The 25,078-nt window shown below is 37.7% G+C and overlaps 1 protein-coding gene across 6 annotated transcripts in view; it reads left to right on the top strand.

Moving 5' to 3' along the window:
- The window catches only part of DOT1L (DOT1 like histone lysine methyltransferase), an 82,687-nt gene that overhangs the window by 4,745 nt on the left and 52,864 nt on the right, over positions 1-25,078 (top strand). For 4 of the 6 annotated variants that reach the window (XM_087881498.1, XM_034437748.3, XM_034437749.3 and 1 more), the window contains exons 2-5: positions 11,281-11,324; positions 16,469-16,543; positions 21,678-21,741; positions 24,220-24,448. In XM_087881498.1, coding sequence (XP_087737624.1) covers positions 11,281-11,324; positions 16,469-16,543; positions 21,678-21,741; positions 24,220-24,448 — 412 coding nt within the window. The remainder of the gene's footprint in view (positions 1-11,280; positions 11,325-16,468; positions 16,544-21,677; positions 21,742-24,219; positions 24,449-25,078) is intronic. The other 2 variants (XM_087881491.1, XM_034437747.3) reach the window with 1 other exon arrangement.

Here is a 25,078-nt window from a genome sequence, read left to right as displayed (position 1 = left end):
ATCATTGGCCTTATGTCATCCTGGCTCCTTAACCAGTTATCTGGTTTCTAAAACTTCCTGCTTATTCAGAAGGTTGAGCTATTTTTGACTGCCATTCCCAGAAACCATTGAGCCTGCAATTGTTCATGTGGCCTTTCCTGCTTGGGCAGCTCCATTTCTGTCTGTCTGTCTGTCTGTCTGTCTGTCTGTCTCTCTCTCTCTCTCTCTCTCTCTCTCTCTCAGAGAGAGTGGGGGGTGCACCCATAGCTGATGAGTTTTTTACTTTACTTTTAATTTCAGTATAAAGCCTACAGTAATTGCTATCCATCTTGGCTATAATCCTAAGTAAATGTACATGGGAGTAAGTGCTATTAAACTCTGCATATCTTAATAGGCATGTAGTACATTAGAACCTTTATTGAGTACATTTCCACAGAGCATATTTTGCTTAAGGTGTGATCATTACAAAACATTGGTTTTTTTTTGTACATTAGTGTTTTACTAATGTTGCTAATGTTTGAAATTTTGATTTTCTTTTTCCAAAGCTAGAACAACATATGTTAAAGGAAAATATAGCAAAAAAAAAATGATATACTTTTCTAAGCATGAGGTGAAGAAGTCCCGTTGCTCAGTGCAATGTAGTGAAGAAAGTCCAATTAAAAGGATAATAAAGTAGTTAATAAAAAAGGAACTATTTTTTTGTTGTAAAGCTGTTTCCAGTCAGAAAAGACAAAACCCACTAGGTAGGCAAAATATTATCTGGCCTGGTGCACAGAACTTTTTCCTTCATCTCTAATAGATCAGGTCAGTGGTTTATCTGATCTAGAAGCCTCTTTGCTGTGATTAACATTATAGTAGGTTAGTGATACCTAGAGGACTATATTTTTCTATCCACTGCTTCTTAGAAACAAATGAATGCAAGCATTTCAGAATTGTATTCTTCCTTTATTCACTAAAGGTGTGAGCCATAAAATGTCTGCTGTGCTGTGGTGCCTGCAATAAGTCCCCAGGGAATTAATATGCTTCGGTTGCTCGGTGGCAACTATCTGCAATTGGTTTGACTGGTTTTCCCACAAAATAGTTCCTACTAATGAATGGAGTGCATTCAGTGTGTAAGTCTACTCGAGCTCTTGTGGAAGCTGTTGTAGCAATGTATTAAGGACAGAATATTTGTTTTATTGGGATCTCAAGTCTTGAGTGTGACAGTTCTGTGGCATCCTTTCTTAGAATCTGATACTTCTGTTATGGATATCAACCTGACACATTTCAGAATCTGTTGTTGTTGTTGTTGTAATGTGAAGTAGTCTATTGTGATTGTCCAATCCTGGCTGTCTTTATGATCCCCAAATAAATCTGTAAGATCCTTGCTGAATCAGCGTATCTGGTTTCCAACAATGGGCAACCTAGATATTCTTGAAAAATTCACAAGTCCACAGCCTACCTAGCTGAAATATCTGTTTGTTGATTTTGGCTAATCATTACTAGCTCAAATAGTTATTTATTTTACGTATTTTCTTTCTTTCTATCCTGCTTTTTTTATTATAAATAACTCAAGGCAGCAAACATACTCCCTTCTCTTCCTATTTTCCCCACAACAACAACAACCCTGTGAGTTGGGCACTCATTTTGTCTATCTAATTCATTTTCAAATCTGAGACCTTTGTCATACGAGACAATATCTCATGACAGGGAGTTCCTCAAAATGGTGTCAAGAAGTATTTTCTTTCCAAATGTCAAACTCCCAGCATTGGGAGCATTTTTCCCCCTTACAAATTGTACTGAAATGGCTGCAGAAAGAGAGAGAGCAAGGCAAGCCATTACAGCAGAAATATGCAAAATCTTTTTTTTTCTTTTGGAAAATAATCCTGGAAACCAAAGGCGCTAGAGGAATATTGTACTGTAGTCAAATGTAGACTTTATTTTTCTTTCTCTCTCTCTCTCTCTTTCTCTTTCTTTTCCCCCCTTCTCCTCCTCTGGTATAGAAGCTATTTGGCATCAAGGGGAAGAGGGGTTTCTGCTGTGGTTTCAGAGCACAGCTCTGACGTCAACAAAACGTCTCTTAGTTTCACTGCTCTAGTCCTTCTTGGTTCTGCAGGCAGCAAAGGGGGAATTGCCTGGGTTATATGTGGCAGGTGACGAGAGTGTTCCATGCAAAAGGCCAGGTTTGAATTTTTTGGCAACATGACACCTCAGGAGATTGGAGAAGAAATTTCAGTTTCTTCCTCATACACGGTCCTATCTTACTTTTTTTTTTTTGCATTGCCATAAAAGCAGTTCCTGATAACAGCCTCTTTGCAAGATGGAGCCTAAGTGTTAGCACTTATCATCCCATTTGTACCTAAGATTGTACAAGACATAATACAGATCTTCCAGGTTTTTAAATTTTTTTTAACAATGTGGCAGACTATTTCTCTTAATCATGGTGGAGTCTAGCCTGATCTAGCCAGATCACTGAAAGGTTTCTACTAGCTGTGCTAATGCAAGAGCTATAAAACAGAGAAGCAGCATATTAAACTTTGGACCTTTGAATGCCTAGTAGGCATTCTGCTATTATGTTACCAGCAAGGATTTGTTTGTATGTTGGATTATTTCAAGTTCCAGATTCATATGAGCTGCTAGTTATATTGGCAGTGCCTGTTAGAAATTCAGTATTTTTTTCAGTGGCTAAGGATGGAATATCAATACTTTGACCACTAGTTATCCAGAATAGCCAATTAGTTAAACTGTTTATTATAATTGTGCTTCCTCCTTCTTTGAAAAAGCTTGTGACAGTGAATAGATCCCTTTTTTCCTACCTTCCCCTCTCCCCTTTCCTTGTGAAGTAGCATATTTTAAGAGAGGAAGTTTAGTTGATTTTCATGGCTGCATGAAGATTTGAACAAAATTCTCCCAGTGGTAGTCCAATGCTGGTTTTCTCTTCTGCTTCTCTCATTTTCTTAGAAGTCATGTTGGGTTGGAATGATGAGTAGTAGTTGGAAGTTTCTTTAAAAAAAGTTTATAAAGCCAATTTATGACTCTGCATACATCCAGAGTTTATTGGATAAAGCTACATGTGCATCATAGTGATAAAAACCAGGACTGCTAGAGACTGTAATATTTGCATAATTGCTTAGCTGACAGAGGGAAAGGCTGGTGTCACGATTTTGGTTGTTAAGAGCTTGGGAGGAGGATGTGAGATGTGTATTCCCCTGCAAAGCTAATTAAGGCTGTGGGAGAAGGGTGCCTTGGTGTTCCAGATGCAATCCTCCCACCGGCTTTCATGTCACAGTGAAGCGTGTGTGACTCTGCCTCCCACCTTCAGGTTTCCCGAAAAGGGATGTAAGAGGGTTTTTCTGATGAATCAGAAGTATTTTTTTAAAAAAAATCAGAGTAAGATGATTCTTACAAGGTTGAATAACCACCCCGTTCCCCTCAATGACTCAGAAAATATTTTCTGAAGTCGACCTCTGGCATTCAAAACATCTGCATGTGAAATAGAAGTGGGGTTTTTTTGCTTGCTTTTTGGCCACTTGTGAAAGCCTTTCATTATGCCCCCGGCCTTTTGCCAATGCTAAGCAAGAGAATTAGAGATTATTTAGGTTCTGCATAGTCGCTGGGGTTAAAAGGCTATTTCACTGAATGTCTTCTAGGACAGTAGGAGTATATATTTCTTCCACTGAGAATAGCAAAAAAGAAAAGAAAAGAAAAGAAAAGAAAAAAGAAAAAAAAGCTTTTGAGTGAAATTCAGCTTCTTGGATGCATCTGTGCAGTTTTCTTGCAGTAGTATGCAAATGGCCTGTTATTGCCTTTTTGCAGGATGTCTTTTTTTTTTTTAACTTCCCAAACTAAACTATACCTCTTGTGTTCGCTTGTAGTCTCCCCTCCAAATGCAGGTGGTCCTCAACTTGGAACACATTCATTTAGTGACTGACGTTACAACGGCACTGAAAAAATGACTTACGACCGTTTTTCACATGATTGGAGTGTGAAAAACGCACATTCTCATAGTCACATGATCAAAATTTGGACACTTGGCATATATTTATGATGGTTGTAGTGTCCCGGATCACGTTACCACCTTTAGTGACCTTCTGACAAGCAAGGTCAATGTGGAAGCCAGGTTCACTTAACAACCAACTTAACAACTGCAGTGATTCACTTAACAACTGTGGCCAGAAAGATTGTGAAATGGGGCAAAATTTACCTAATAACTACCTTGCTTAGCAGTGGAAATTTTGGGCTCAATTGTGGTCGTAAGTTGAGAATTATCTATATAGTCTGACTCCTGACTTGGTCTGCTGGAAGCTGCCATCTGCTGAGCCTGAGAATAGCAATAATTGGCTGGGAATCAGGCTATTCAAAAGGTATTCCATGAAGTCTTATTTCCCTAGGATGTTTCAGGATTTCCTCAGAAAATACTGTAGGTTCTTCAGTTAGGAAATAATAAAAGCGAAAGATAATTACGTAAGATTTTCTTCCTCTAAAACAGTGTTTCTCAACCTTGGCAGCTTGAAGATGGGTGGACTTCAACTCCCAGAATCCCCCAGCCAGCGCTGCTGGCTGGGGGATTCTGGGAGTTGAAGTCCACCCATCTTCAAGCTGCCAAGGTTGAGAAACACTGATCTAAAAGCTCTAGCAGATGGAGAGAGTAGACAGCAATGAAAGGCAGCAATAAGGCCCAACACGTTGATTGAACCACATCAGGCTTCAGGCTTCAGGCTACAATTCTCTGTAAAACACTATATTATTTGAATGGTTCTGAGGCATATGTATGAGCTAGCACTATATAGTATTAGAATAGAATAGAATAGAATAGAATAACAGAGTTGGAAGGGACCTTGGAGGTCTTCTAGTCCAACCCCCTGCCCCTGCCTAGTACCGATTTTACAGTTCATGGACGGGGTGAAAAGGGGGCTATGGAGGGTTAACCAAACATTTCAGAATCCAGGAGATACTTATTTCTAGTTGCCTGATTATTAACTGGGAATTATAAATTTTGATCATAATACTATCTTGAGCGAAACAGATAGTCCTTTATTAGACCACAGTTGGACCTGGCAAAATCTTTGCATGACTCAAAGGACTTACAACTTAACTTCTTGGTTCTGAATCCAAGCCCTGCGGTTGCTTAATGAAACGCCATGTGACCATGACTTACGATTTTACTTCCACCTTCTCTTGTCAACTGCTTGTTGCAGGCCAATTGTGAAGTGTCCAAATGGCAATTATGCGATTGCAAGATGCTGCAATGGTCGTAAATGTGAGGATTCAGCATACAGCTTTTTCTTTTACATTGTCGTAATTTCAGACCATTGCTAAATAAAACCATTGGTAGGTGAGGACTGTGTGTAATATTGAGTATTTAAATAATAAAAGCGCCTGGCTATTTTATTTATTGTATTTTTAAACCATCAGCAATTTGAAGTGCATTTGTATAAGAGGCTAGACAACCCATGACCTCTTGGGTCACTCTTTCGCAAATATTTTCTTATCAGATTCCTCATTGACTTCAATAATGATAGAGCTTCTTATCTATTGTCTTTGCTGGAAAAATTGGGATACATTCAGAGATACGTCTCCCTTGAAAATAGCCCAGGTTGAACTTTATAGCATAGTCAAACACTGGCACAGGAAATGTTTTATGACATTTTATATTATGTCATAGCAATAGAAATAGCTGGAAACCTATGCAGGTAGTCCTTGACTTACAACAGTTCATTTAGTGACCATTCTAAATTACAACATCACTGAAAAAAGTGAGTTATGACCATTTTTCACGTGACTGTTGCAGCATCTCCTTGGTCACATGATCAAAATTCAGATGCTTTGGCAACTGATGGTTGCGGATCCCGGGGTCATTTTGTAACTTTCTGACAAGCAAAGTCAATGGGGAAGCCAGATTCATTTAACAACCAGGTGACTAATTTAACAACTGCAGGGATTCACTTAACAACTGTGGCAAGAAAGGTCATAAAATGGGCCAAAAATTCACTTAACAGGTGTCTTGTTTTGGGCTCAATTGTGGTTGTAAGTCAAGGACTACCTGTATACCACCCATACTGCTTTACAGCCTTCTCTGGATGGTTTACATCAACATAGATATTGCTCCCAACAATCTGGAGCCCTCATTTTGCTGACCTTGGGAGAATGGAAGGCTTGAGCCGGTCAGGATCAAACTCCTGGCTGTGGACAGTTAGTCTGCAATACTGCATTCTCCACCACCAGGACTCATAAACTCTTTCATCATAATTTTTATGTCATAAAATATGCCAAATTTCATTTCCATTGGAGTCACATGTCTTGTATTTTAGATGCATTCTGTAAATTAGCTAGTTTGAGATACCTTGGATCAAAAGCTTTTGCTGTATGGTGCACCATTTTGCCCAGTTAAGGATTACAGCAATCAGAATTTTAATAGTATATGAATATTTTTTTTAAAATTTGATTTATATGCCGCCCTTCTCCGGAGACTCAGGGCGGCTTACAACGTGCTAAGCACATTGTCTGCACCCAGGAGAATCTGCCTATTCTTTGATGAGGAAGGGAGCTTCTTTGATGGGCATTTGGAAATACAGTACAGTATTAAACTGAACTGGGACTAGAATCTTTGAAAGATGATCTTGGTCCAGAGTCTACGCTTCATAAGTTTTGCTTAACCAAAGTTTGAAGATAGAATGGATTAATTTAAATCAGAGGAATTAAAAAGTCTGATTCAAATAATAAACTAAGGCTTCTAATTCTGTATTTCCTAAACTAATGGTTCCTAAATTTTGATCCATAGTAGTGTATGAGTGAAGTCTAGGACATGCGGCAAAACAGAATTTAAAATAGTTTTAAAAATGTAGCCAGAATCAGAGCAGACAGAGTTATTTGTTTGTTGAGATGTGTATGCTTCATGTGTCTCAAAAGAGAAAAATCCTTTTTAAAATGTAGCCAGAATTGAAGGGGACAGCTAAAGTTGTTTGTTTATTTAGATGCAAATGCCTCTAAATCCAAACAGTCCCATGAGAACACAAACATCTCGTTAGGTTTGGATGTTTTTTCTAATGTAATTTTGTGGTGATGTAGATGCCATATTTTTCAGACTGTAAGATGCACTGGTGTTTAAGACGCACCAAGATTTCGAAGAGGCAAGTAAGAAAAAAAAGGTTTTTTCCCTCCCTGGCCCCCAGGAGCACCCTGCAGGCCTCCCAAACCCCCTGCGTGCCCCGCTTTTCACAAAAACAGGCTCGTTTTTCACCCATTTTTTGCAAAAAACGGAGCACAGAGGGTTTGGGAGGCCTGCAGAGTGGTCCTGGGGGCTAGGGGAGGGCAAAAATGCCCCCATTTTAGTGAAAAATGGGCCTGTTTTTCACAAAACGGGCGTTTTTGCCCTTCCCAGCCCCCAGGAGCACACTGCAGGCCTCCCAAATCCTCTGTGCACCCTGTCTTTGCGAAAAACGGACCCATTTTTCGCAAAAATGGGACAAGCTGGGCGGGGCTTCAGGAGGCCAAAAATGGCTGTATTTGGTGTATAAGACGCACCAACATTTTCACCTTTTTTGGGGGGGGGAATTCGTCTTATACTCCGAAAAATACAGTATGTCCAGGGGAGGAGAATCGTATTATAGCATTGGTAGGTACCATGTTACCAGTCCTTAGTTTATTGGCTCCTTTATTATCAAAGCTGTTGATAATAATGTAGTGATCCACATAAAGAAAATGCTTGGGGGTTGCTGACTAAAGAATAACACATCTACCCAATATGGGAGGTTTCCAGATGACCTTCTTGTCAAGTCAAAAGTTTGTTTGATAGTCTCAGTTTTCTCTGTCCATTAAGCTCTCTGCCACTCACCCAGGAAGCTTTCTGACTTGAATATCATAAAGAACATATTACTGGTTTGTCTTAAAAGTGTGGTTTCTTAGGCAGATTGGAGCAACTTATTTTCATCAGGTGAAACTGAAATGCCAATATTTCATAGGAATAATATTAATAGATTTGAGAAATGATCAAAATGGCTCTTTACTCTGGGGAAAGTTCCTTTACCTCAATTGTAGGGGTATTGATTCTGTTAAGAAATAAAATGTATTACCAATGTCATTATCTTTAGGTTATACTCATCTGTTTATTCTATAAGAAGTGTAATATTTACATATTTAAAATAAAAGTAATATAAATCAAATATATTATTTAAAACATTGATTTTGTATTAATTTCTCACTTAATACCCATTCCTAATTTTGAAAGAATGCTACTTTGAAAATGATAGAGAACTATTTATAGTACTATCGCAGAGATTTTCATGTGACTCATATGTTGCTTAGTTCCAGTTTATCTGAAAGTCTTTGTATACAGCTATTCACATGATCTTCTGTTAGAGTTATTCACAGTATATGAATAGAAAGTCAGAAGGAGGAGCTATATGTCCTGCATAACATAAAGGATGGAGCTATTCAATGAAGTTCTGCATACCACATAACGAATTCAGTTCATGAGTACTTTAGATGATGGTACAAAATCTGTTCTGGTTCAGAAAAAAGGTTGTTTTTGTTTTAAATTTGAAATAGCTGAAAATATAGAGGTCTAAGAACACAACATTTAGAAACAGATTTTCCTATCAAACAAATGCCTCTTCTAACTTTCTAATATTTTAAAGTATATTGTTTGAATTCTTAAGCTTTTACATTTAAGTTTCTTCATATTCTTGTATAGCATGTAATTCAAAGACCCTTATGAACCAAGATATTCCCATTTCTAATCCCATCACTGTCTTGAATTCACTAGGAATATGGAAAGCTTAATCAGATTCTATCTGTAGCTTCTGTTTTTGAATTCAGTAAAGAGACCAGTGTTAATTTCTATTTATTTGTTACTAAAAGGGGATAGTTGAAATGAAAAGAACTTGTAAAAGCATAAGAATTCTAGAAGAATTTTATTGGTTTTTTGTGATATGTAGTTTTTATTAAGAATTTTTATTATAATAGTAAAATCTAATATAAACCAAAGAAAAGTGAACAGTAAGGAGTGAAAAGTGAAAAAGAAAAGAAAAGTAAGAATATAATAGAGGAAATTAATATATAAAGAAGTGACTTCCAATTGTCATCACAATAAATATAAACAAATTTAGTGACTTTTCACCTACTCCAAATTAACAAACATTTATCTCTTCATTCCATATCCCTTTTCTTATCTATAAACAAATCCATAAAATATCTTTTGAGTCCTGGTGTTAGCAGAAAGTCCATAAAGGGTTGCCAGAATCTATAACATCTTGTTTTAACCTTGATCAAATAAACCAACTTAATATTCTTTCCTGTTATTTCTAAAAGGCTTGACCTTTAGTTTATTCAAATATTGTTGTAGGATTTAATTTATCTTCATTTCTTCTTTGTTGCATCACACAGAATTTTTCAAGGCTCTAACATGCCTCTTTTGTAAATCCAATAGGAAAAAAATATCCAAATCACTCTTGATTTATCCTTTGTATTTTCCTTTTAAATTTTAAAACATCAGCCAGTTCCTTTTGTAAAATCTAATGAAACATCTTTTCTAAGTCATCATCTTGCCCTGTTAGTTGTAAATCCACTTTCAATGCCATTTGTGTTTCGTCAGTTAACATTTGTTTTACATCAGTTATTTCTTCAATAATGTAGAAACATATATTATTACTGACATTGTTGATATTGTGATTACTATTTTCTGATTCCCTTCTTCAAAGTCTCCTTCAATATTTTAATTGGTAAACATTTTACAACATTTTATAAGCTTATACCTAAAAAATGTTAATTATCTTAGTATCCAATTTTTGAAATCTTAAAATTGCTTATCTTTGTTTTGTCTTGTAAAAACCAAAAAAATCTATTTCCCATGAGAAGCTGCTTGTTCGTTAGAATTAATTCCAAAATCTTATGAAAAAGCTTCAATACTCCAATTTTACCTGGATCCCTTAGTCAATTTATAACTTCCTAAGATTAAAACCTTATTTAGCTTTTTGCTGTTTATTTCAGTCTCTTTAAATATATAAGTTTATTATTGTTATTTTAATTCAGGATTGAAGGTAGACTTACCAGGTGTTTTCAAACCTGCTGTTCTCTAATAGCTTAGAACTAATTAATAAGCAGGTTCTGAAAGTGATTAGAAAGTGAGATCCATGAACTTAAGTATCCTTTAATACTCTATCTTGATTGTAAGCAAGAAGGCGGATCCCTTTGTCTCCCAGAACTCAATCCAGGGAAAATTGCTATCCTGTGATCTCCTCATGAGGAGCAGCTTTTTGAAGTCTATATGGGCTCCTGTCCTCTGTTTATCTGAATGGGTTCCAAGGAGCCAATCTACTCACCAATTCCTTGGTCTTTGCTGCGGGCATTGGCTCTGCATCTTCAATTCACCCTACTTTCCCCAAAAGTCATGAAGAATCTTGTTGATTTTGACTAAGGATCTAATTAATTTATATTTCTGCTTTCCACAATTAAACAGATGCTCCCAAGGGCCCCAAGACAGATATAAACGCAACAGCTTATCCTTGCTGTCTTGAGCATCTGGAAATCAGAGATTGGCTGCTTCTAAACATGAATGTTCTATAGAGCAGAGGTCCCCAACCCCCGGGCTGTGGACCGGCACTGGTCTGCAGCGTGTCAGAAATGGAGCTGTGCAAATGAGCGAAGCCCCATCTGTGCATCCATGGCATACAGACAGTACACAAAACTATTTCCCCCTCTGGTTTGCGGAAAATCCTCTCTCCACGGAACCAGTCCCTGGCACCCAAAAGGATGGGAGCCACTGCGATAGAGATATCATGACAAGCATTGGTTTCTACTCTTGCGTATTCCTATATGAAATACATATTTTTTGACATGCTGCATACACAATCTGAAGATAAACTATAAGGAATCCTTATTATTCCCTTTTCTTTCAAAATTTAGCTTGCTGAAATGAAATAAAATTGGCCTATGGATTTGGAGGGATTGACCTCCTTCCATTTTGGAAGTGGAACTAGCTCCTCTGTTCCGCTGATGCCGAATGCAACTGGCAGTATTTCGCATAGCTTTCATCATTCTGTGGTGCCCAGTGATAAGATTGCAGTAGGTTGATCTAGTGTTGTGTAGAAGACACAAAAGGAATACCTTTCACACAAATGTTGGGGAGAAATAGGAAGCATAGAATTTGTGTTGTGTTATTCTTGATAAAATGTTTTAATAAAGGAGATTAAGTTTCCTTTCTCTGCATTTGCAAACAATGTTTATTAAAGCAAATGACTCTTGTACTGACAGCCAACGTAGTTGATGTCACTTCCTAGATGTCCTGAAGCCACCTCTTTCTGTGTTTTTTTTTTGTTGTTTCAGGACAAACACCATGATGCTGCTCACGAAATCATTGAGACAATTCGGTAGGTGTTAAGGCAAATATGCACTACAAAACTTTCTCTCCCTTACGTTCCCAGGGCTGCATCTCAAAACAGCAAGTGAGTCTTCTGATAGGGAAGAGATGAAGAATGGAAGCTTGGTTCTTGTTAGGATTCTATACTTGGTGTGTAATGTCAAATTCCTATGATATAGTATGCTTTTCCATATAGACTTAAAATATCATTTCTGGGTTCCATTAAAAACAATGAAACAAAAGAATATAGGACACATAGGACATTAGTAAGCAGTAAGCCATCATTTTGTAACCTAGGTTTGTTGGCTGGATTCACCCATGTTACCAAATCATAAATTATGGTGAACAAACTATTTGACCAAGTCACACAACATCCTAATTCAAAAGCAAATCCCATTCTGATGTCGGAATGGGACAACTCGTCGCAGCCAACTCACCACAGGACAATTCAACAATTCAATTTAATTATTTAAAACAATTTTTTTTTAATTTTTCTGATTCACATTTCATTTTGTACTTCCTTTGGCATCCTTTCTTTAATGATTTTGTTCCACTATTTCTTTAATATTAGTGTAATTCTTGTTCCACAACAAGTTGGCCATGGTGAATTGTCCCGTGGCAAGTTGTATATACCCTCTGATGTTCTTATGCTGCATACATCTAGTCACAGACTAGACGTGGACACAGACTTAGGATAAGGGGGACAAGTGGAGGTGGTTAATAGATTAACAACAGATTCCATCCTCCTCTCCTCCTCCTTCCCCCCATCCCCATCTTTTAATTGGGCACAGTATTTGGATCTTACAGTATTTTGAAGTGGTAATACTTCACAGTATTATGAGCCTGGTGGCTCAGCAGACTAAAAGCATTGTGATTAACACCAGCTGTCTGCAATTACTGTAAGTTCGAATCTCACCAGGCTCAAGGTTGACTCAGCCTTCCATCCTTTCAAAGGTAGGTAAATTGAGGACCCAGATTGTGGGGGCAATAAGCTGACTTTGTATAAATATACAAAAGTATGAAGACTATTGCTTAACGCATTGTAAGCCGCCCTGAGTCTCCGGAGAAGGGCGGAATATAAATCAAATTAAAAAAAAATTATTTATGTCTTTTAGCTTTTGTGTCAATTTTATTTTTTTAAGATTGTATGCTGCCCAGAATTACCTTGTGGTAAGGTGGGCAGCCAGTACATTTTACAAACAAACAAGCAGATAAATAAGGCAGCCTCTTAATTGCAGAGTTTCCAACAATAGTCTTTCACATCACCTGCAGTCTGATTCTGATAACTGGATTTGTCAGAGATTGGATCAGGAATTCTCCAGTGCTTTCCAGTGCCAAGAATAAAAGCATATCAGTGCACAGGTTCAAAGGTGATCATGTACCTCAGTCACTGCGGCTGATAGTGAGGAAGATGGTGCAATGTGTCACCTTGGTTTTTCCCTCAGTAATTATAGCTGTGTATCTACTTTGGGAATTGGATAGTAAGCAATGGAATAGATTCTCTGTATCCCAGTTTAGCATACATTGCTTGCAGTTTATCCTTTTATCCTAGACCTAGGCTGTGGTGGGACTTGAATAACTTAACAACTGGTTCTCTGGCTGGGTAGGCGTAGCCGGTTGGTCATATGACTGGGTGGGTGATGTCACTCATCACACCCAGCCCAGTCCCCCGGTCACTCAGCTCAAAGGCGCAGGTAGGATTCAGCCGGTTGGGGCTAATCCCACCACTGGCTGGCCCTCCCCCGCCCATTTTTCAGCCTGTTTTTTGGCCATTTTCAGGGCGTTTTTTGGACATTTTCTGGGCCATTTTTGGGGCCAAAGTCCTAGGATTCCTAGGACATAGGGAGGCATGCAATCTTTGTCTGTTCGTTGTTCCTGGTTTTGTAGGTCTGGATGCTGACAATATTTCTGACTAGTCTGCAGGTTACTCAACTGTGCTGTGTTCTGACTGAAAATGTGCATTAAAAGCAGGTTTAACCTGTCCTCTAAACTACAGATTTATTACTGTTATGTGTGAGACCTACAAAGCTTGAAATATATTCACTGTAAAGATTATCACACCCTAGACGTATAGGATCAGAGCAGGCCCCTTTGTAACTTTTGCAGATAGTTGGTTAGTTTCTCAGGATTAGGTTTAGAGAAGTGAAATTTGAAGACATTCTGAAACTAGAGGAAAAAGCAGGTTTTGAGGGCACATTAAAATAATTAGATATGAACTTAATACATTTAAAACATATAAACATAACTTAAAATGAATACATCATTGACATATTTATGAGATTTACAGAATAAGTTAGTCTAAAGAAAAGTTGAAAAAAATTACTTGTTTTGTATTAAAACAGTATATTTGAATAATATACAGGTACAGTTTAAAGGACTAAGAATTTGATGTATTTCTGTATTCACAAATGATCTTCGATGCTTATTTATATGGATTTCTGTATGCTAGACATTTTCAGTAAATATTAACATAGCTGGCCTTTGGCCCGACAAATTCTCATCAGCATTACTGCACATATGTATGCCTGCCTGTACATGCACACGTACTTATCCATACACTCCTTTGGCAAGAACATTACTATTGATAGCAGAACTTTCTCTGCTAGCCAGTGAAAACAAGATTTGAGATTTTGCCCCAAAAAGGGGGAAACCATGAAAGAAAGTAGTGTAGTATGTTGCTTTGAATATTAATTGGGCCAGAAAAGATTCATGTATAGGAATTATTTCACCTTTGGTCCAATAGTTTGATTTTAGTAGTGCAGTCATTGTCCTAAATAGCTGCTCAAATAATCTTACCTGGATTCTACCAGAAACTTCCTTCTATCTATCCCCCTTGAAGTAACTCACTCTGATTGCATTAAGTAGCATTCTCTCAAAGACCTCATTGACTCTGTTATGAATAACAAATGGCTATCTTGTAGAAAAACCACTTAATCTAAGCCTTCAGATAACTCCTTTCTTTGGCCCAGTGGGATGTAGTTTTAAGTTCCTTGGGCAAAGCAGCATTGCCTCATTCCTATTGCTATTGCCTTCTGGCATTGTTGATGCAACACAGAAGATAACCTTTTATGGAACCCTCAAGTGAAGGATAAGCTGCAAATTGCCTTGCCCAATAACAGCCCCTCTGTCTGATACAATCTAGCTATTTTAAAATATTATCAGTTTTTGAGGTTCAGGCTTATCAAGATAGTTTACTGGGAAGAAAGCACAAACATAGGTACATCTAAGAGTTCCTTCTCTAAGCCTTCCATGAGCCGGTTTGGTCTAGCAGTTAAGGCTCCAAGCTAGAAAGCAGGAGATCATGAGTTCTAGTCCAAACTTATCCATGAATGCCAGCTTGGGGGGGGGGGGGGGGAACAGTCACTTTCTCTCAGTCCAAACCAACTCACCAGTTTGTTGTTATGGGGAAAATAGGAGGAGGAAGGAGTATTAGGTATGTTTGCTGCCTTGAATTATTTGTAAAAATTATAAATGTGGGGTACAAATAAATAAAATAAATGATAACTGTATGATATAGGTCAAGGAAGAAGGGAAATATGATAGAAATATTAGTTTCCCCTTCTGAAAATTCTCTGTGCCTCAAGACGTATCACAAATCATGGCCTAGCTAATAAACCAGAATTGGTAACTTACTGTGCTCAAAGCCAGAAGACGAATAGTAATTTGTGTGTTTGCCTCTTATCTCATTGTATCTTGTTTTGATGTCACTTCTTTCCAATGTGTTAGCCTGGTATCTCCAGGCTGAAAAAAAAAACACAGCTTTCCAGACTCTGCATCAGTAGAATACAACTCATAATGCTCTTTAAAGCTTCCATTGATGTTACAGTGTAGGTCTACATGAGCTGTTTATGCTGGGTTTTTTTTAAGGAGTAGCTGTTGGGGAGCAAGGATAAAGTGCTTATATGCAATTGCAGGGTTTTTTTTTTTCCTGCAATAAGTTATTGCTTGCCAGCATAAACATCTATCCTTGCTAATGGCGATAAGCAAACATTTTCCCTCCTTTAATTTAGAGTTCTCCCAGTGACTAACTTATCATTTTAGTTTCTATTGTCCCAAATCTTCAGCCTTTACAGTACAGGCAGTCCTCAACTTACGACCACCATTGAGCCCAAAATAGTTGATAAGTTAGTAACCCAGTTGTTAAATGAACCTGACTTCCCCATTGACTTTGCTTGTGAGGAGGTTGCAAAAGGTGATCACATGACCTTGGGACATAACAATGGTCATAAATATGAACCAATTGCCAAGCAGCTGAATTTTGATCATGCAATCATGGGGGATGCCACAAAGGTAGTAACTTTGAAAAACAGCCATAAGTCACAGTTTTCAGTGCCATTGTAATTTTGAATGGTCACTAAATGAACTGTTGTAAGTCGAGGACTACCTGTATTTAGCATTGCTGTTTGGTTGCAGCATTGCAAAAAAACCATAAAATGTTGTAAACATCAGAAGGGAGGAGCCATACATCAATAGTTAACATCTGCTCCAAATGATAATCCCTGGCATCTCCAATTCCAAGGATTTGTGGTAGAGGACAGGTGGTGGTGATGGAAATGCCATTTAGTACTGTCAGATTAGACCATGTTGGTCTCAGTGGACTTATATTGTATAGCAACATTCTTATTTGAAAGAAGTGAGAGCAACTGAGCACTTAATACTGCAGGTTGGTTACATTACTTTTCATGGATGTTGTTAAGGATTATTCCTGAAATAATAAGCATAAAATAGATAAGTAGAAGGTCCCAACTCCACCCCATCTATGCACTGGTTCTTTTGAGCTGTTTTTAATTTTTGATGAATGATGTTGTTATGTTTCAATACAGTAATTATTCTATTATTGTAAGCTGCTCAGAGTTGCTTATAGAGAGATGGGCGGCAAACGAATTTCATTAAAAAACCCCAATAAAGTAAAGTTTAACTACCTTAAATTTATTTCTTGGAGACTTGAAAATAGCTATTACGCTGAATACCTGAAAAGAATATTTCTTTGCTCCAGTTGAATAAATGTTTTTTCTTTTTCTCAGACCGCCAGTGAACTGCAAATGATGAATAGTAAATGTATTTGGACTGGTACGGATCTTTAAAAAAAAACCAGATAGAATTTAGGAGAGTTGCTTGAAAGATTAATTGATCTTCTTTATTTTTGTTTTTCAGGTGGGTCTGTGAAGAAATTCCAGACCTCAAGCTTGCTATGGAAAACTATGTTTTAATTGACTATGATACTAAAAGGTGAGAAAATGATAATCTATTTAATTCTTCAGTAGGGGTAATTTATGCATATAGCAAGACTAAATGCAGAAATTAAAATAGGCTTGTGAATTACCATTGCAATTACAAAAGGCATTTGGTACCTGGTATGGAATTAGTGTCAGATGCTGTAAAAATAATTTTAAAAAATATATAAATAGTGCTTTTGAATATTTCTGTTATATTTTATATTTCTGTTATAGTCTGTTATACCTGTATTTAACAGCTGAATACAGCAGCTGTTTACATAATACAGGTAATCCTTGGTTAACATTGGCAATTGGGACCAGAATTGCTGTCACTAAGTGATAAGAGTTGTAAAGTGCGATGTAACATGAAGTGCTGCTTAGCAACAGCAATTCTGGCAGTCCTGATAGCCAGGGAACATTGGAAATTGTGTTCATGTGATTGTGCGGACACTTTTATGGCCAGAGCTCTAAAGATTGATTGCAACTATCACTTGTTCAGCGACCTTTTTAAGTTTGAACAGTTACTGAACTAAACTGCATGTGGAGCTTTAAAAAAATCCTTGGGAACAAGAATAAACAACAGTTGTTGGCAAAGGTTTTCATCTTTATTCTATCCCACCAAATATGAATGATTGTTTGGATCCACGCAAAGGTCTTCTTTGGTTGCAGTTGTGATTTGCAACCTCCTGCATAACAAGGCCTGTTCTATTCCCTTGTTAGCTTCCATTTGGCAGGACGTTTTAACTGCTGAGTTGCAGATTTTGGTATTGATGAATTATTTTTCCTGGATCCAAAAATATAATTTCTTTTGAGAATGTATTTTATTGCCTTTATTGTTTTTCTTTACATTGTCAGCATTTTTGAACATATTTGCTAAAAGGCGGGTAAAAAAATATTTTAATAAATAACCACTGCATGAAATCTCCTCCCGTTGCCCCCCCCCCGCCTTTTTTTAAAGTTTTGCTGCAAAACGCCAAGCGGTAAATGAGTAGTCTGACTGCTACTTTATGTTTTGTCTCTTAAGGCATGTAACCAAAATTGGCATTAATGAAGACCTTTGAGGGAATCCTGGTTTCATTGTTAGGGGTTGTTCCTTTTCCACTTCAAAGTAAATTGGAAGCAGATGTTACCAAAATAAACCACAGCAGCTTTTTAAATTTATTTATATCCCTGTTAGGAGATACAATGCAGCTTAAAGATGACTTTGGACCCTTAAATGTTATTCTGCTCTGAGTTAACCTGGAGCAGTAGTCCAAAGGGTTCCAGACTGATTTGCCAAAATAGCTTTAGAGAGCTTTAGATTATCAATTACTCCGCAATTCCTGTCAAGCAATCCTAACTGCATCTTTTAGGTAAAGCTACAGTTAATAAACTTTAGATTTCTTATATTTAGAATAATGGTCTCATGCTTAAAAGGGAATGCAGGAGTCAGTGAATAACTCTGACCCAGCAAAAAAAGTGTCTCTATCTGGCTGAAGACTGAGCCGAACTGGGGACTAGCCAGGCAACGGGGGCGTTCCCAAAAATGATGACACACTCAGTCTCCAGGCAGAAAAGAGAGAGCAACACCCACTCCTGGATTCCCTCCACCCAGCGCCATGGAGAGCCATAGGATTGTAGAGTTGGAAGGGACTAAGGATCGTCATCCCTCTGCAGCATTCAGAAAAACCGCTTCTACCATCATTGAGAGATGGCTGCACAGCTTCTTTTTAAAAGCTTATTGGTAGTGTTGTATGACTAAGAAGATGTCTGAAGGTTTCAGTCAAAAATAAGTCCAATTGCCATGATTCAACCTTCAGACAACTTTACCTGCATGATTTAACAATCTACATCCGTTCTCAACTAAGAAGAGTTTTCTTCTATTTATGAAATCCAATGGCTAAAACTTATACGTTCACATCTTCTGCACATGGTTTCTGTGGCCATGGAAAATACCATAGTTCTTTGTAATCTTTCCTGTAACTTCTCTTCCTGTACCTGAACTTTACTATTATGTGTATCCAAAATCTTCTTTTCCTCAGACTGATCATTCCTACCTCTTCTCACAGGGCATGCCCTCAAGTCTCAGTATCACCTTTGTTGCCAATTCTCTAATCCCAAATCCTTGGAAATGTACAGTATTCCAGTTGTAGTTTCATTGGTGTCCAGTAGAGAGGAATAACAACTTCCTGTTTCTTTGGTACAGTTCTTCTTGTAAATGCAGCCCAACAGTACATTGCCCTTGTAGCAGCTGTCTCTCACATGTTCATGCTGATTCATGTTCATTGACCATGACCATACTCAAATCTTCAAACGACAAACTCCTCATCTTCTGTGTGTGCCCTATATTTTTCTCTCAATGTAATTACATTTCTCCCAGTTGAATGATGTCTTGTTCTTCTCTGTCCAGATTTACAGAGCTCTTTCTGCCATCCTGAACGTTGGCTGAACTTGCAGTGAAATTGTGTTAATTGTGATAGTTCATAGTGTCTTCCTTAATTGGGCGTCCTTCCTATTGAGTATAAAATGGCTATGGACAATGAAAATGGTGGCCTAACCTCTGGAAGGCAGCAGGTTTAGGAAAGCTACTTGAATCCCCTTTCTTTGTGTTTTTTAATATGTAAATAATTCCTTGGGTTTAATTCATTAGAAACTTTTAATTGTTTTTAAGTTATTCATTCTTTGTGTGAATTTTTTGAATATCTTGCCTTTAACTGTTAGAAAGTTGCTAACAGTACTAAGGACAGGGATACATGAGATAACCAGAAATGAAAAGCAAATAGCAGATAAAATTATTAATCAGATTAACTAGATTCACTTTTAAACTGCTGTGAAACAAATAGCTTTCAAAGAAACAATATGATATATTTAAGGAAACTGTTAAACAGACTTCATGGGACAGAAGAGTTCTGTCCTATGTTCCAATTAAAAGAGGAATAGATATAAAGGGAATATACAAAGAAGTCTCTTCAGCTGATTTCAGTGGCCAGGTAGGATCCTGCAGCATTAGGAGACCCTGAAAATAAAATTTGAAATTGTAGTCACTTGTCAGTAAATACTTTTTTTTTTACCATGATACTTTCTGCACATATGCTAATCGTTGATTATTTGAACTTCACTTTTTAAAGCAAAAATTGGAGAAGTTTAGATTTTGAGCATTGACCTTAATAAATTCTGGAATGGGGTGGAGGTTGTTTATTTTCATTTTTTTGTGGAGAAACTGAGTTGTTTGCATGCTATTCTACCCTTGCGAAATGACAAAACAAATACTAAATCCTGCATGTCATCTTCAGCCTAATCAAGGACCTGTGTTAAATATTAACTGGCAGGACTCTATAAGCCTTTGCAGCACACATGGGAGTATAGTTTCAGAGTAAAGTCTATGTCACTCCATTTTAATTCATGAGCCTTGTTTGTTTGTTTTTCCCCAAGAGAAGCAAAACATTTTAACTTTGACAAATTCTCTTCATGGATTAAATCTCCAGTACTTAATGCTTCAATATTATAACCTAGAAACTGATACTATGCCTTTAGGATATTGGTTAATGCTACCGCGTTTGTCAATAATTGCACAACACAGTGGATATTCTTGGCAAACAAGATTGCTGTTCATTACCAGTTTAACTGTTTGTGAATATCATGAGTCAATTAATCTGGTAAACTTTTCATCTGGGATTTTTTTTTTTCCTTTGTGCTTTCCCTCTGTACCTTACACTTTGAAAGGTGCGGCTGTTAATTAATGTGTAGGTAGGCACGCTTACCAGATATACTTTGTTCTTTTATTAAAATTCTGTGATCTTCTCTGGCTGTGCTTCAGTTAGAACATGGCCTCTCCTTTGCATTTGAACCTGTCTTCCCCGGTTCCTGATCTCTCACACTTCAAACAGCATATCGCACTGAAGGACAGATTTGCACAAGTAACTGCAAGTAGCAACCACAGAAGTAGTTAGCAGCTTCAGAGGCAAAGAGGTTTTCCAGCTGGCTGATGTGCCCGTTCCAAACATATGGATTGTAATGTTTATGGAAACCGTGGGCATATTCCTCTAGGGGAAAAAAAAAGGTACTTCTGCATTCTCATTGCATGGGTTAGATAAGCCATTGGTCTTTTTCCAAATAGAGGGAGTGTGCTACTGTGAATGCCACTGAGGTATCCTGGGATACCTTTTGAAAATACAAACACAACAAGAGATAAATTGGAAATTGACCACACACCCTTGGGATTAGGCAACAGCATTGGTGACTGTTCGGGTACAAAGGCAGGTTTATTGCTGACATGCTCCAATATGCTCTCCTGTTGTTTTGGCGTAGCTGCTCTGCACTGAAGCTTGAAATCTGATTATGCAGTGGACATGTGACTGCCATGTCCCTCCCTTCTTTCCTCCCCCCTCTATCCTCATGACCTGAGATGATTCTTTGATTCTTTCATCCTCAGTTAGGTTGCCTGGTTTAGGGGGAAAAAAAAAACCATTAGTCCAACCAGCTCATATGATGAATCTTGTATGCCTACAGCAGCATTCTCTAATCTGGTGCCTTCCGGGTGTTCCTGGGATTATAATTTGCATACTCTTCAGCTAGTCTGCAAATTATGGAAAACGAGTATCATTTACTCAGACAGTCAATTGTCCCATAGGAGAACTTCGGCACTGAATTATTTTGAAATGCTGCTTCTGAAAAATATCAGAATTATTAACACCAATAAGGGTGCACCCGTGTCCATGCATTTTAATGCTGACATGTTAAGCAATGTAGAAGTTAATGAATTGTGCTATCTTAATTGTTTTAAATGTTTCAATAAAACATACTGTTTCCCTGAAAATAAGACCCTGTTTTATATTTTTTTGAACCCTGAAATAAGCGCTTGGCCTTATTGCCATGCGCTCAAAAGCCCGATTGGGCTTATTATCAGGGGATGTCTTATTTTGAGGGAAACAGGGTAGGTTTCAAATGAAAATGTTATTTTATTTGCAGCGCTAAAGTTCCTATCCTTTTATGTATGATTGAGTCCGTGTGAACTTAGTAGAACTAATTTCTGAATGTATAGGACTATGTCACAAGAGTATTTTTATTAAAAGTTTTTTTCTAGACAAATATTTCAGTTGATTTACTTGTGGCTACTGGGAATATGTATTTGCCTAATTTACTCTTGTCTTTCTGTCTCATTATTTTAGCTTTGAAAGCATGCAAAGACTTTGTGACAAATACAACCGAGCTATTGACAGCATTCATCAGTTGGTATGTGTTCCCTTGCTATTTTGTTTTTGCATCTTGTTTAGGCAATTGGTTTCAAGGCCATCAAGCAGTACAGATCACTTTGCTGATTCACTATAGATGTAAGATTTTAAAAGTGGCTCACTAACCAGTAATTGTCTGATTTAGGATCAATCAATCAATCAATAGCTAACTAGCAGCCAAATCAATCCCCAAATTGTTGTATGTGGGGAGTGAATAAGGAGATTTCAGTCTTTACCTATCTCTCACCATCAGACATAAGAGGTCTTGCCGGACTCCTTCTCAATTCCAGCATACTGTTTTCAGCAGTAGTATTCTTGATTGTTCTGCCTTCAAAAACGTATGAAAAGAAACATCTATGCACACAGGTAGCCTTTGAATTAAAATGATTTGGTTGCTTAGTGACTGTTTAAAGTTATGATAGACTCCCTCAAAAAGCTATGGTTTTGACTTTCGCCTTTTCCAATCACTTATGTGATTTATGGCAATGATTTATGATTTTTTCCTCCTGAAAACCAACATTCCCAATTTCTGGAAAGAAAAGCCCATAATGAACAATGTGTTTGCTTAATGACCACTGATCTTGTTTAACAACTGCCACAAAAAAAGACATAAAATTGGATCCAGTCACTTTACAACTCACAATTTATGATCATAATTACCAGGCTCAATTACAGCAAAGGCACTTAGACTTATATACCGCTTCACAGTGCTTTACAGCCCTCTCTAAGCGGTTTACAGAGTCAGCATATTGCCCCCAACAACCGGCGTCCTCATTTTACCGACCTCAGAAGGATGAAAGGCTGAGTCAATCTCGAGCCAGTCAGAAGTGAACTCCTAGAGTGTGCAGTGAGTTAGCCCTGCAGTATTGCATCCTAGCCACTGGACCACCACCGCTTTTAGATGAGCCACCCAGAGTCATTGGGACTAACGTGGCAAAGAAATTTAATTAATAGTAATAGTGAATAACTATTCATTAATAGTGAATAATGAGGCAGAAAAGCAAAGCTATATTTTATATTTTAATATTGGAATATCTTAATTTTTAATTTCAGCATACGTGTACCACTTTTGCATAAATTACAATAAAATGATACAAGGTATAATAACATCAAATATTAATACTAATCAATTAGAAATATTAATTGTGGTAAGTAAAACAACTGAATAAACAGATAAATCCAACATTTATTTATAAATTTATATTTCCTTTGCTGTAGAGGACCTCAGGGTGTAATACTTGGTTAATCTCTTTTCTTCCACCCTTTCCCCATTTTGCCTTAAAAAAACCATTGTGAAACACCTTAAATTGAGAACCAGAATGACTGTTGAATTTCAAAGTGGTGTGTGGATCTGAACTTGTGTCTCCCCAGGAGCAAAATGATAATCCAGAAGGCTTTTTTTGCCTTATAGTTTTTGCCTACAATTTGATAAAGTTATTTATTTATTTATTTATTTATTGATTGATTGATTGATTGATTGATTGGTTCGATTTATATGCCGCCCTTCTCCGGAGACTCAGGGTGGCTTACAATGCGTTAAGCAATAGCCTTCATACTTTTGTATATACCTGCTTAGTAGGGCTTTCGTCCCCCCCAAGCGGTGTTCTTTTTTATACAAAGTCAGCTTATTGCCCCCACAATCCGGGTCCTCATTTTACCTACCTCGGAAGGATGGAAGGCTGAGTCAACCTTGAGCCTGGTGAGATTTGAACTTGCAGTAATTGCAGGCAGCTGGTGTTACTTAACAGCACTTCAGTCTGCTGCGCCACCAAGGCTCTTTTTAGTTAGAACAAAAGAACAAGTTAGAACAAAAGCCAAGCCTGTCAAGCTGATTTGAGACACCAGACAAATGGGAGATATAGTAGCCTCATAACTTATATGTCTACTGCATAGAGGAGGAAAGATTGGTCAGTGACAATTAGCCATAATGATTGTAGGGAAAGGATATTTTAGACACAGCCTGTCTTTGAACATCAGTAGCTAGGGGCATGCATGACAAAGAAAGCCTGTTGCTTTCAAGCTTTGTTTATATGCTTTTCAAAAGCAACTTGTTGGCCAACATAGAATGTTGCTCAGCTCAGGAATGCTGAGCAAAAGGGGGGGGGGGAAGAGCTGCAAATCATAGTTTGTCTACTGTTTAGAAAGCACAGACCATGATGTATATGATGTCCATTACTTCCAACAGCACACTTCATTAGAATTTTGGTAGCATACATGCTTAATTAAAGTGGGTTAGAGGTAAGTTGACTATACTAGGGTTAATGCTTATATGGTAAGTCTAGTAACATGGCAGGTATTTGCCACAGAGTGAAGGATTTACTCGGTCACTTTAACTTTTCCAGCCTACTTTTTCTTACTCGAATAATGTTCTTGGTGCTTATGAACAAGCGTTGAGGGGAGTTTTGCGCTTTGAAAGATGTTTTTGCTATAAAGATCAAATTGTGATTGAGATAAATAGGTTTCTTGTTTCATTCTTCAGTGGAAAGGAACCACCCAGCCCATGAAACTGAATACCCGCCCTTCCAATGGGCTTCTGCGCCATATCCTACAGCAAGTATATAACCACTCAGTGACGGACCCAGAAAAACTCAACAACTATGAACCCTTTTCCCCAGAAGTGTATGGAGAGACTTCTTTTGACTTGGTGGCCCAGATGATAGATGAAATAAAAATGACTGAAGATGACCTCTTTGTAGACTTAGGCAGTGGTGAGTGCTCACTACCCAGTTCTCTCTTCTGACTCGACTCAAAATACGGTAGTTCAAGCAGAATTGTTATATGTTTTGTGAATAACCAATCCATAGCTTGAAATTCGTGTTTTGTTTACTGGCAAATGATGTTCTTTGGCATTGACTTTCTTCATGTCTTGGTAAGCTGCAGTCCTGACTTCTAGTAGACAGTACCAAGTTGGAAATACAATTTACTGTAATGCAAAGCTTGGTGACTGGAATTGGAAACCATAGTGGTTTTCCAATTTTGACATGATGGAAATAGATCATAATTGTGGCAATTGACATCATCAGTGTCCAACTAGGTCGCCCACAAAATGAGGGCGGTAACTAGAGAGTGTAGGAGTGGGGTGGGGATGGAAATAAAAATAAAAGCCTGTGACATCAAGCTCTGGCCAGCCAACAGTTGTGATATTATGTCTCCAGCATGTGTAGTTTTAGTCATGTGCATTTATTTTTGCCTTAACATCTAGTACTACTCTTTAAATCTCTAGGTGGCTCCAACACTATATTCTTCTTGTGGGCTCCTATGCTTCCAAGAAGTGCTTGGGTTCATTTGTTTGATTCGAAAAAAGACCTAAATTTAATATTTCTTGTAATTGCAAATTT

This window comes from Pantherophis guttatus, chromosome 1, assembly GCF_059756535.1.
Source record: "Pantherophis guttatus breed Tessera chromosome 1, ASM5975653v1, whole genome shotgun sequence".
In the NCBI taxonomy this organism is placed as follows: domain Eukaryota; kingdom Metazoa; phylum Chordata; class Lepidosauria; order Squamata; family Colubridae; genus Pantherophis; species Pantherophis guttatus.
Note: the sequence above shows the minus strand (reverse complement) of the source record. Positions and strands in the feature narration are given on the sequence as shown.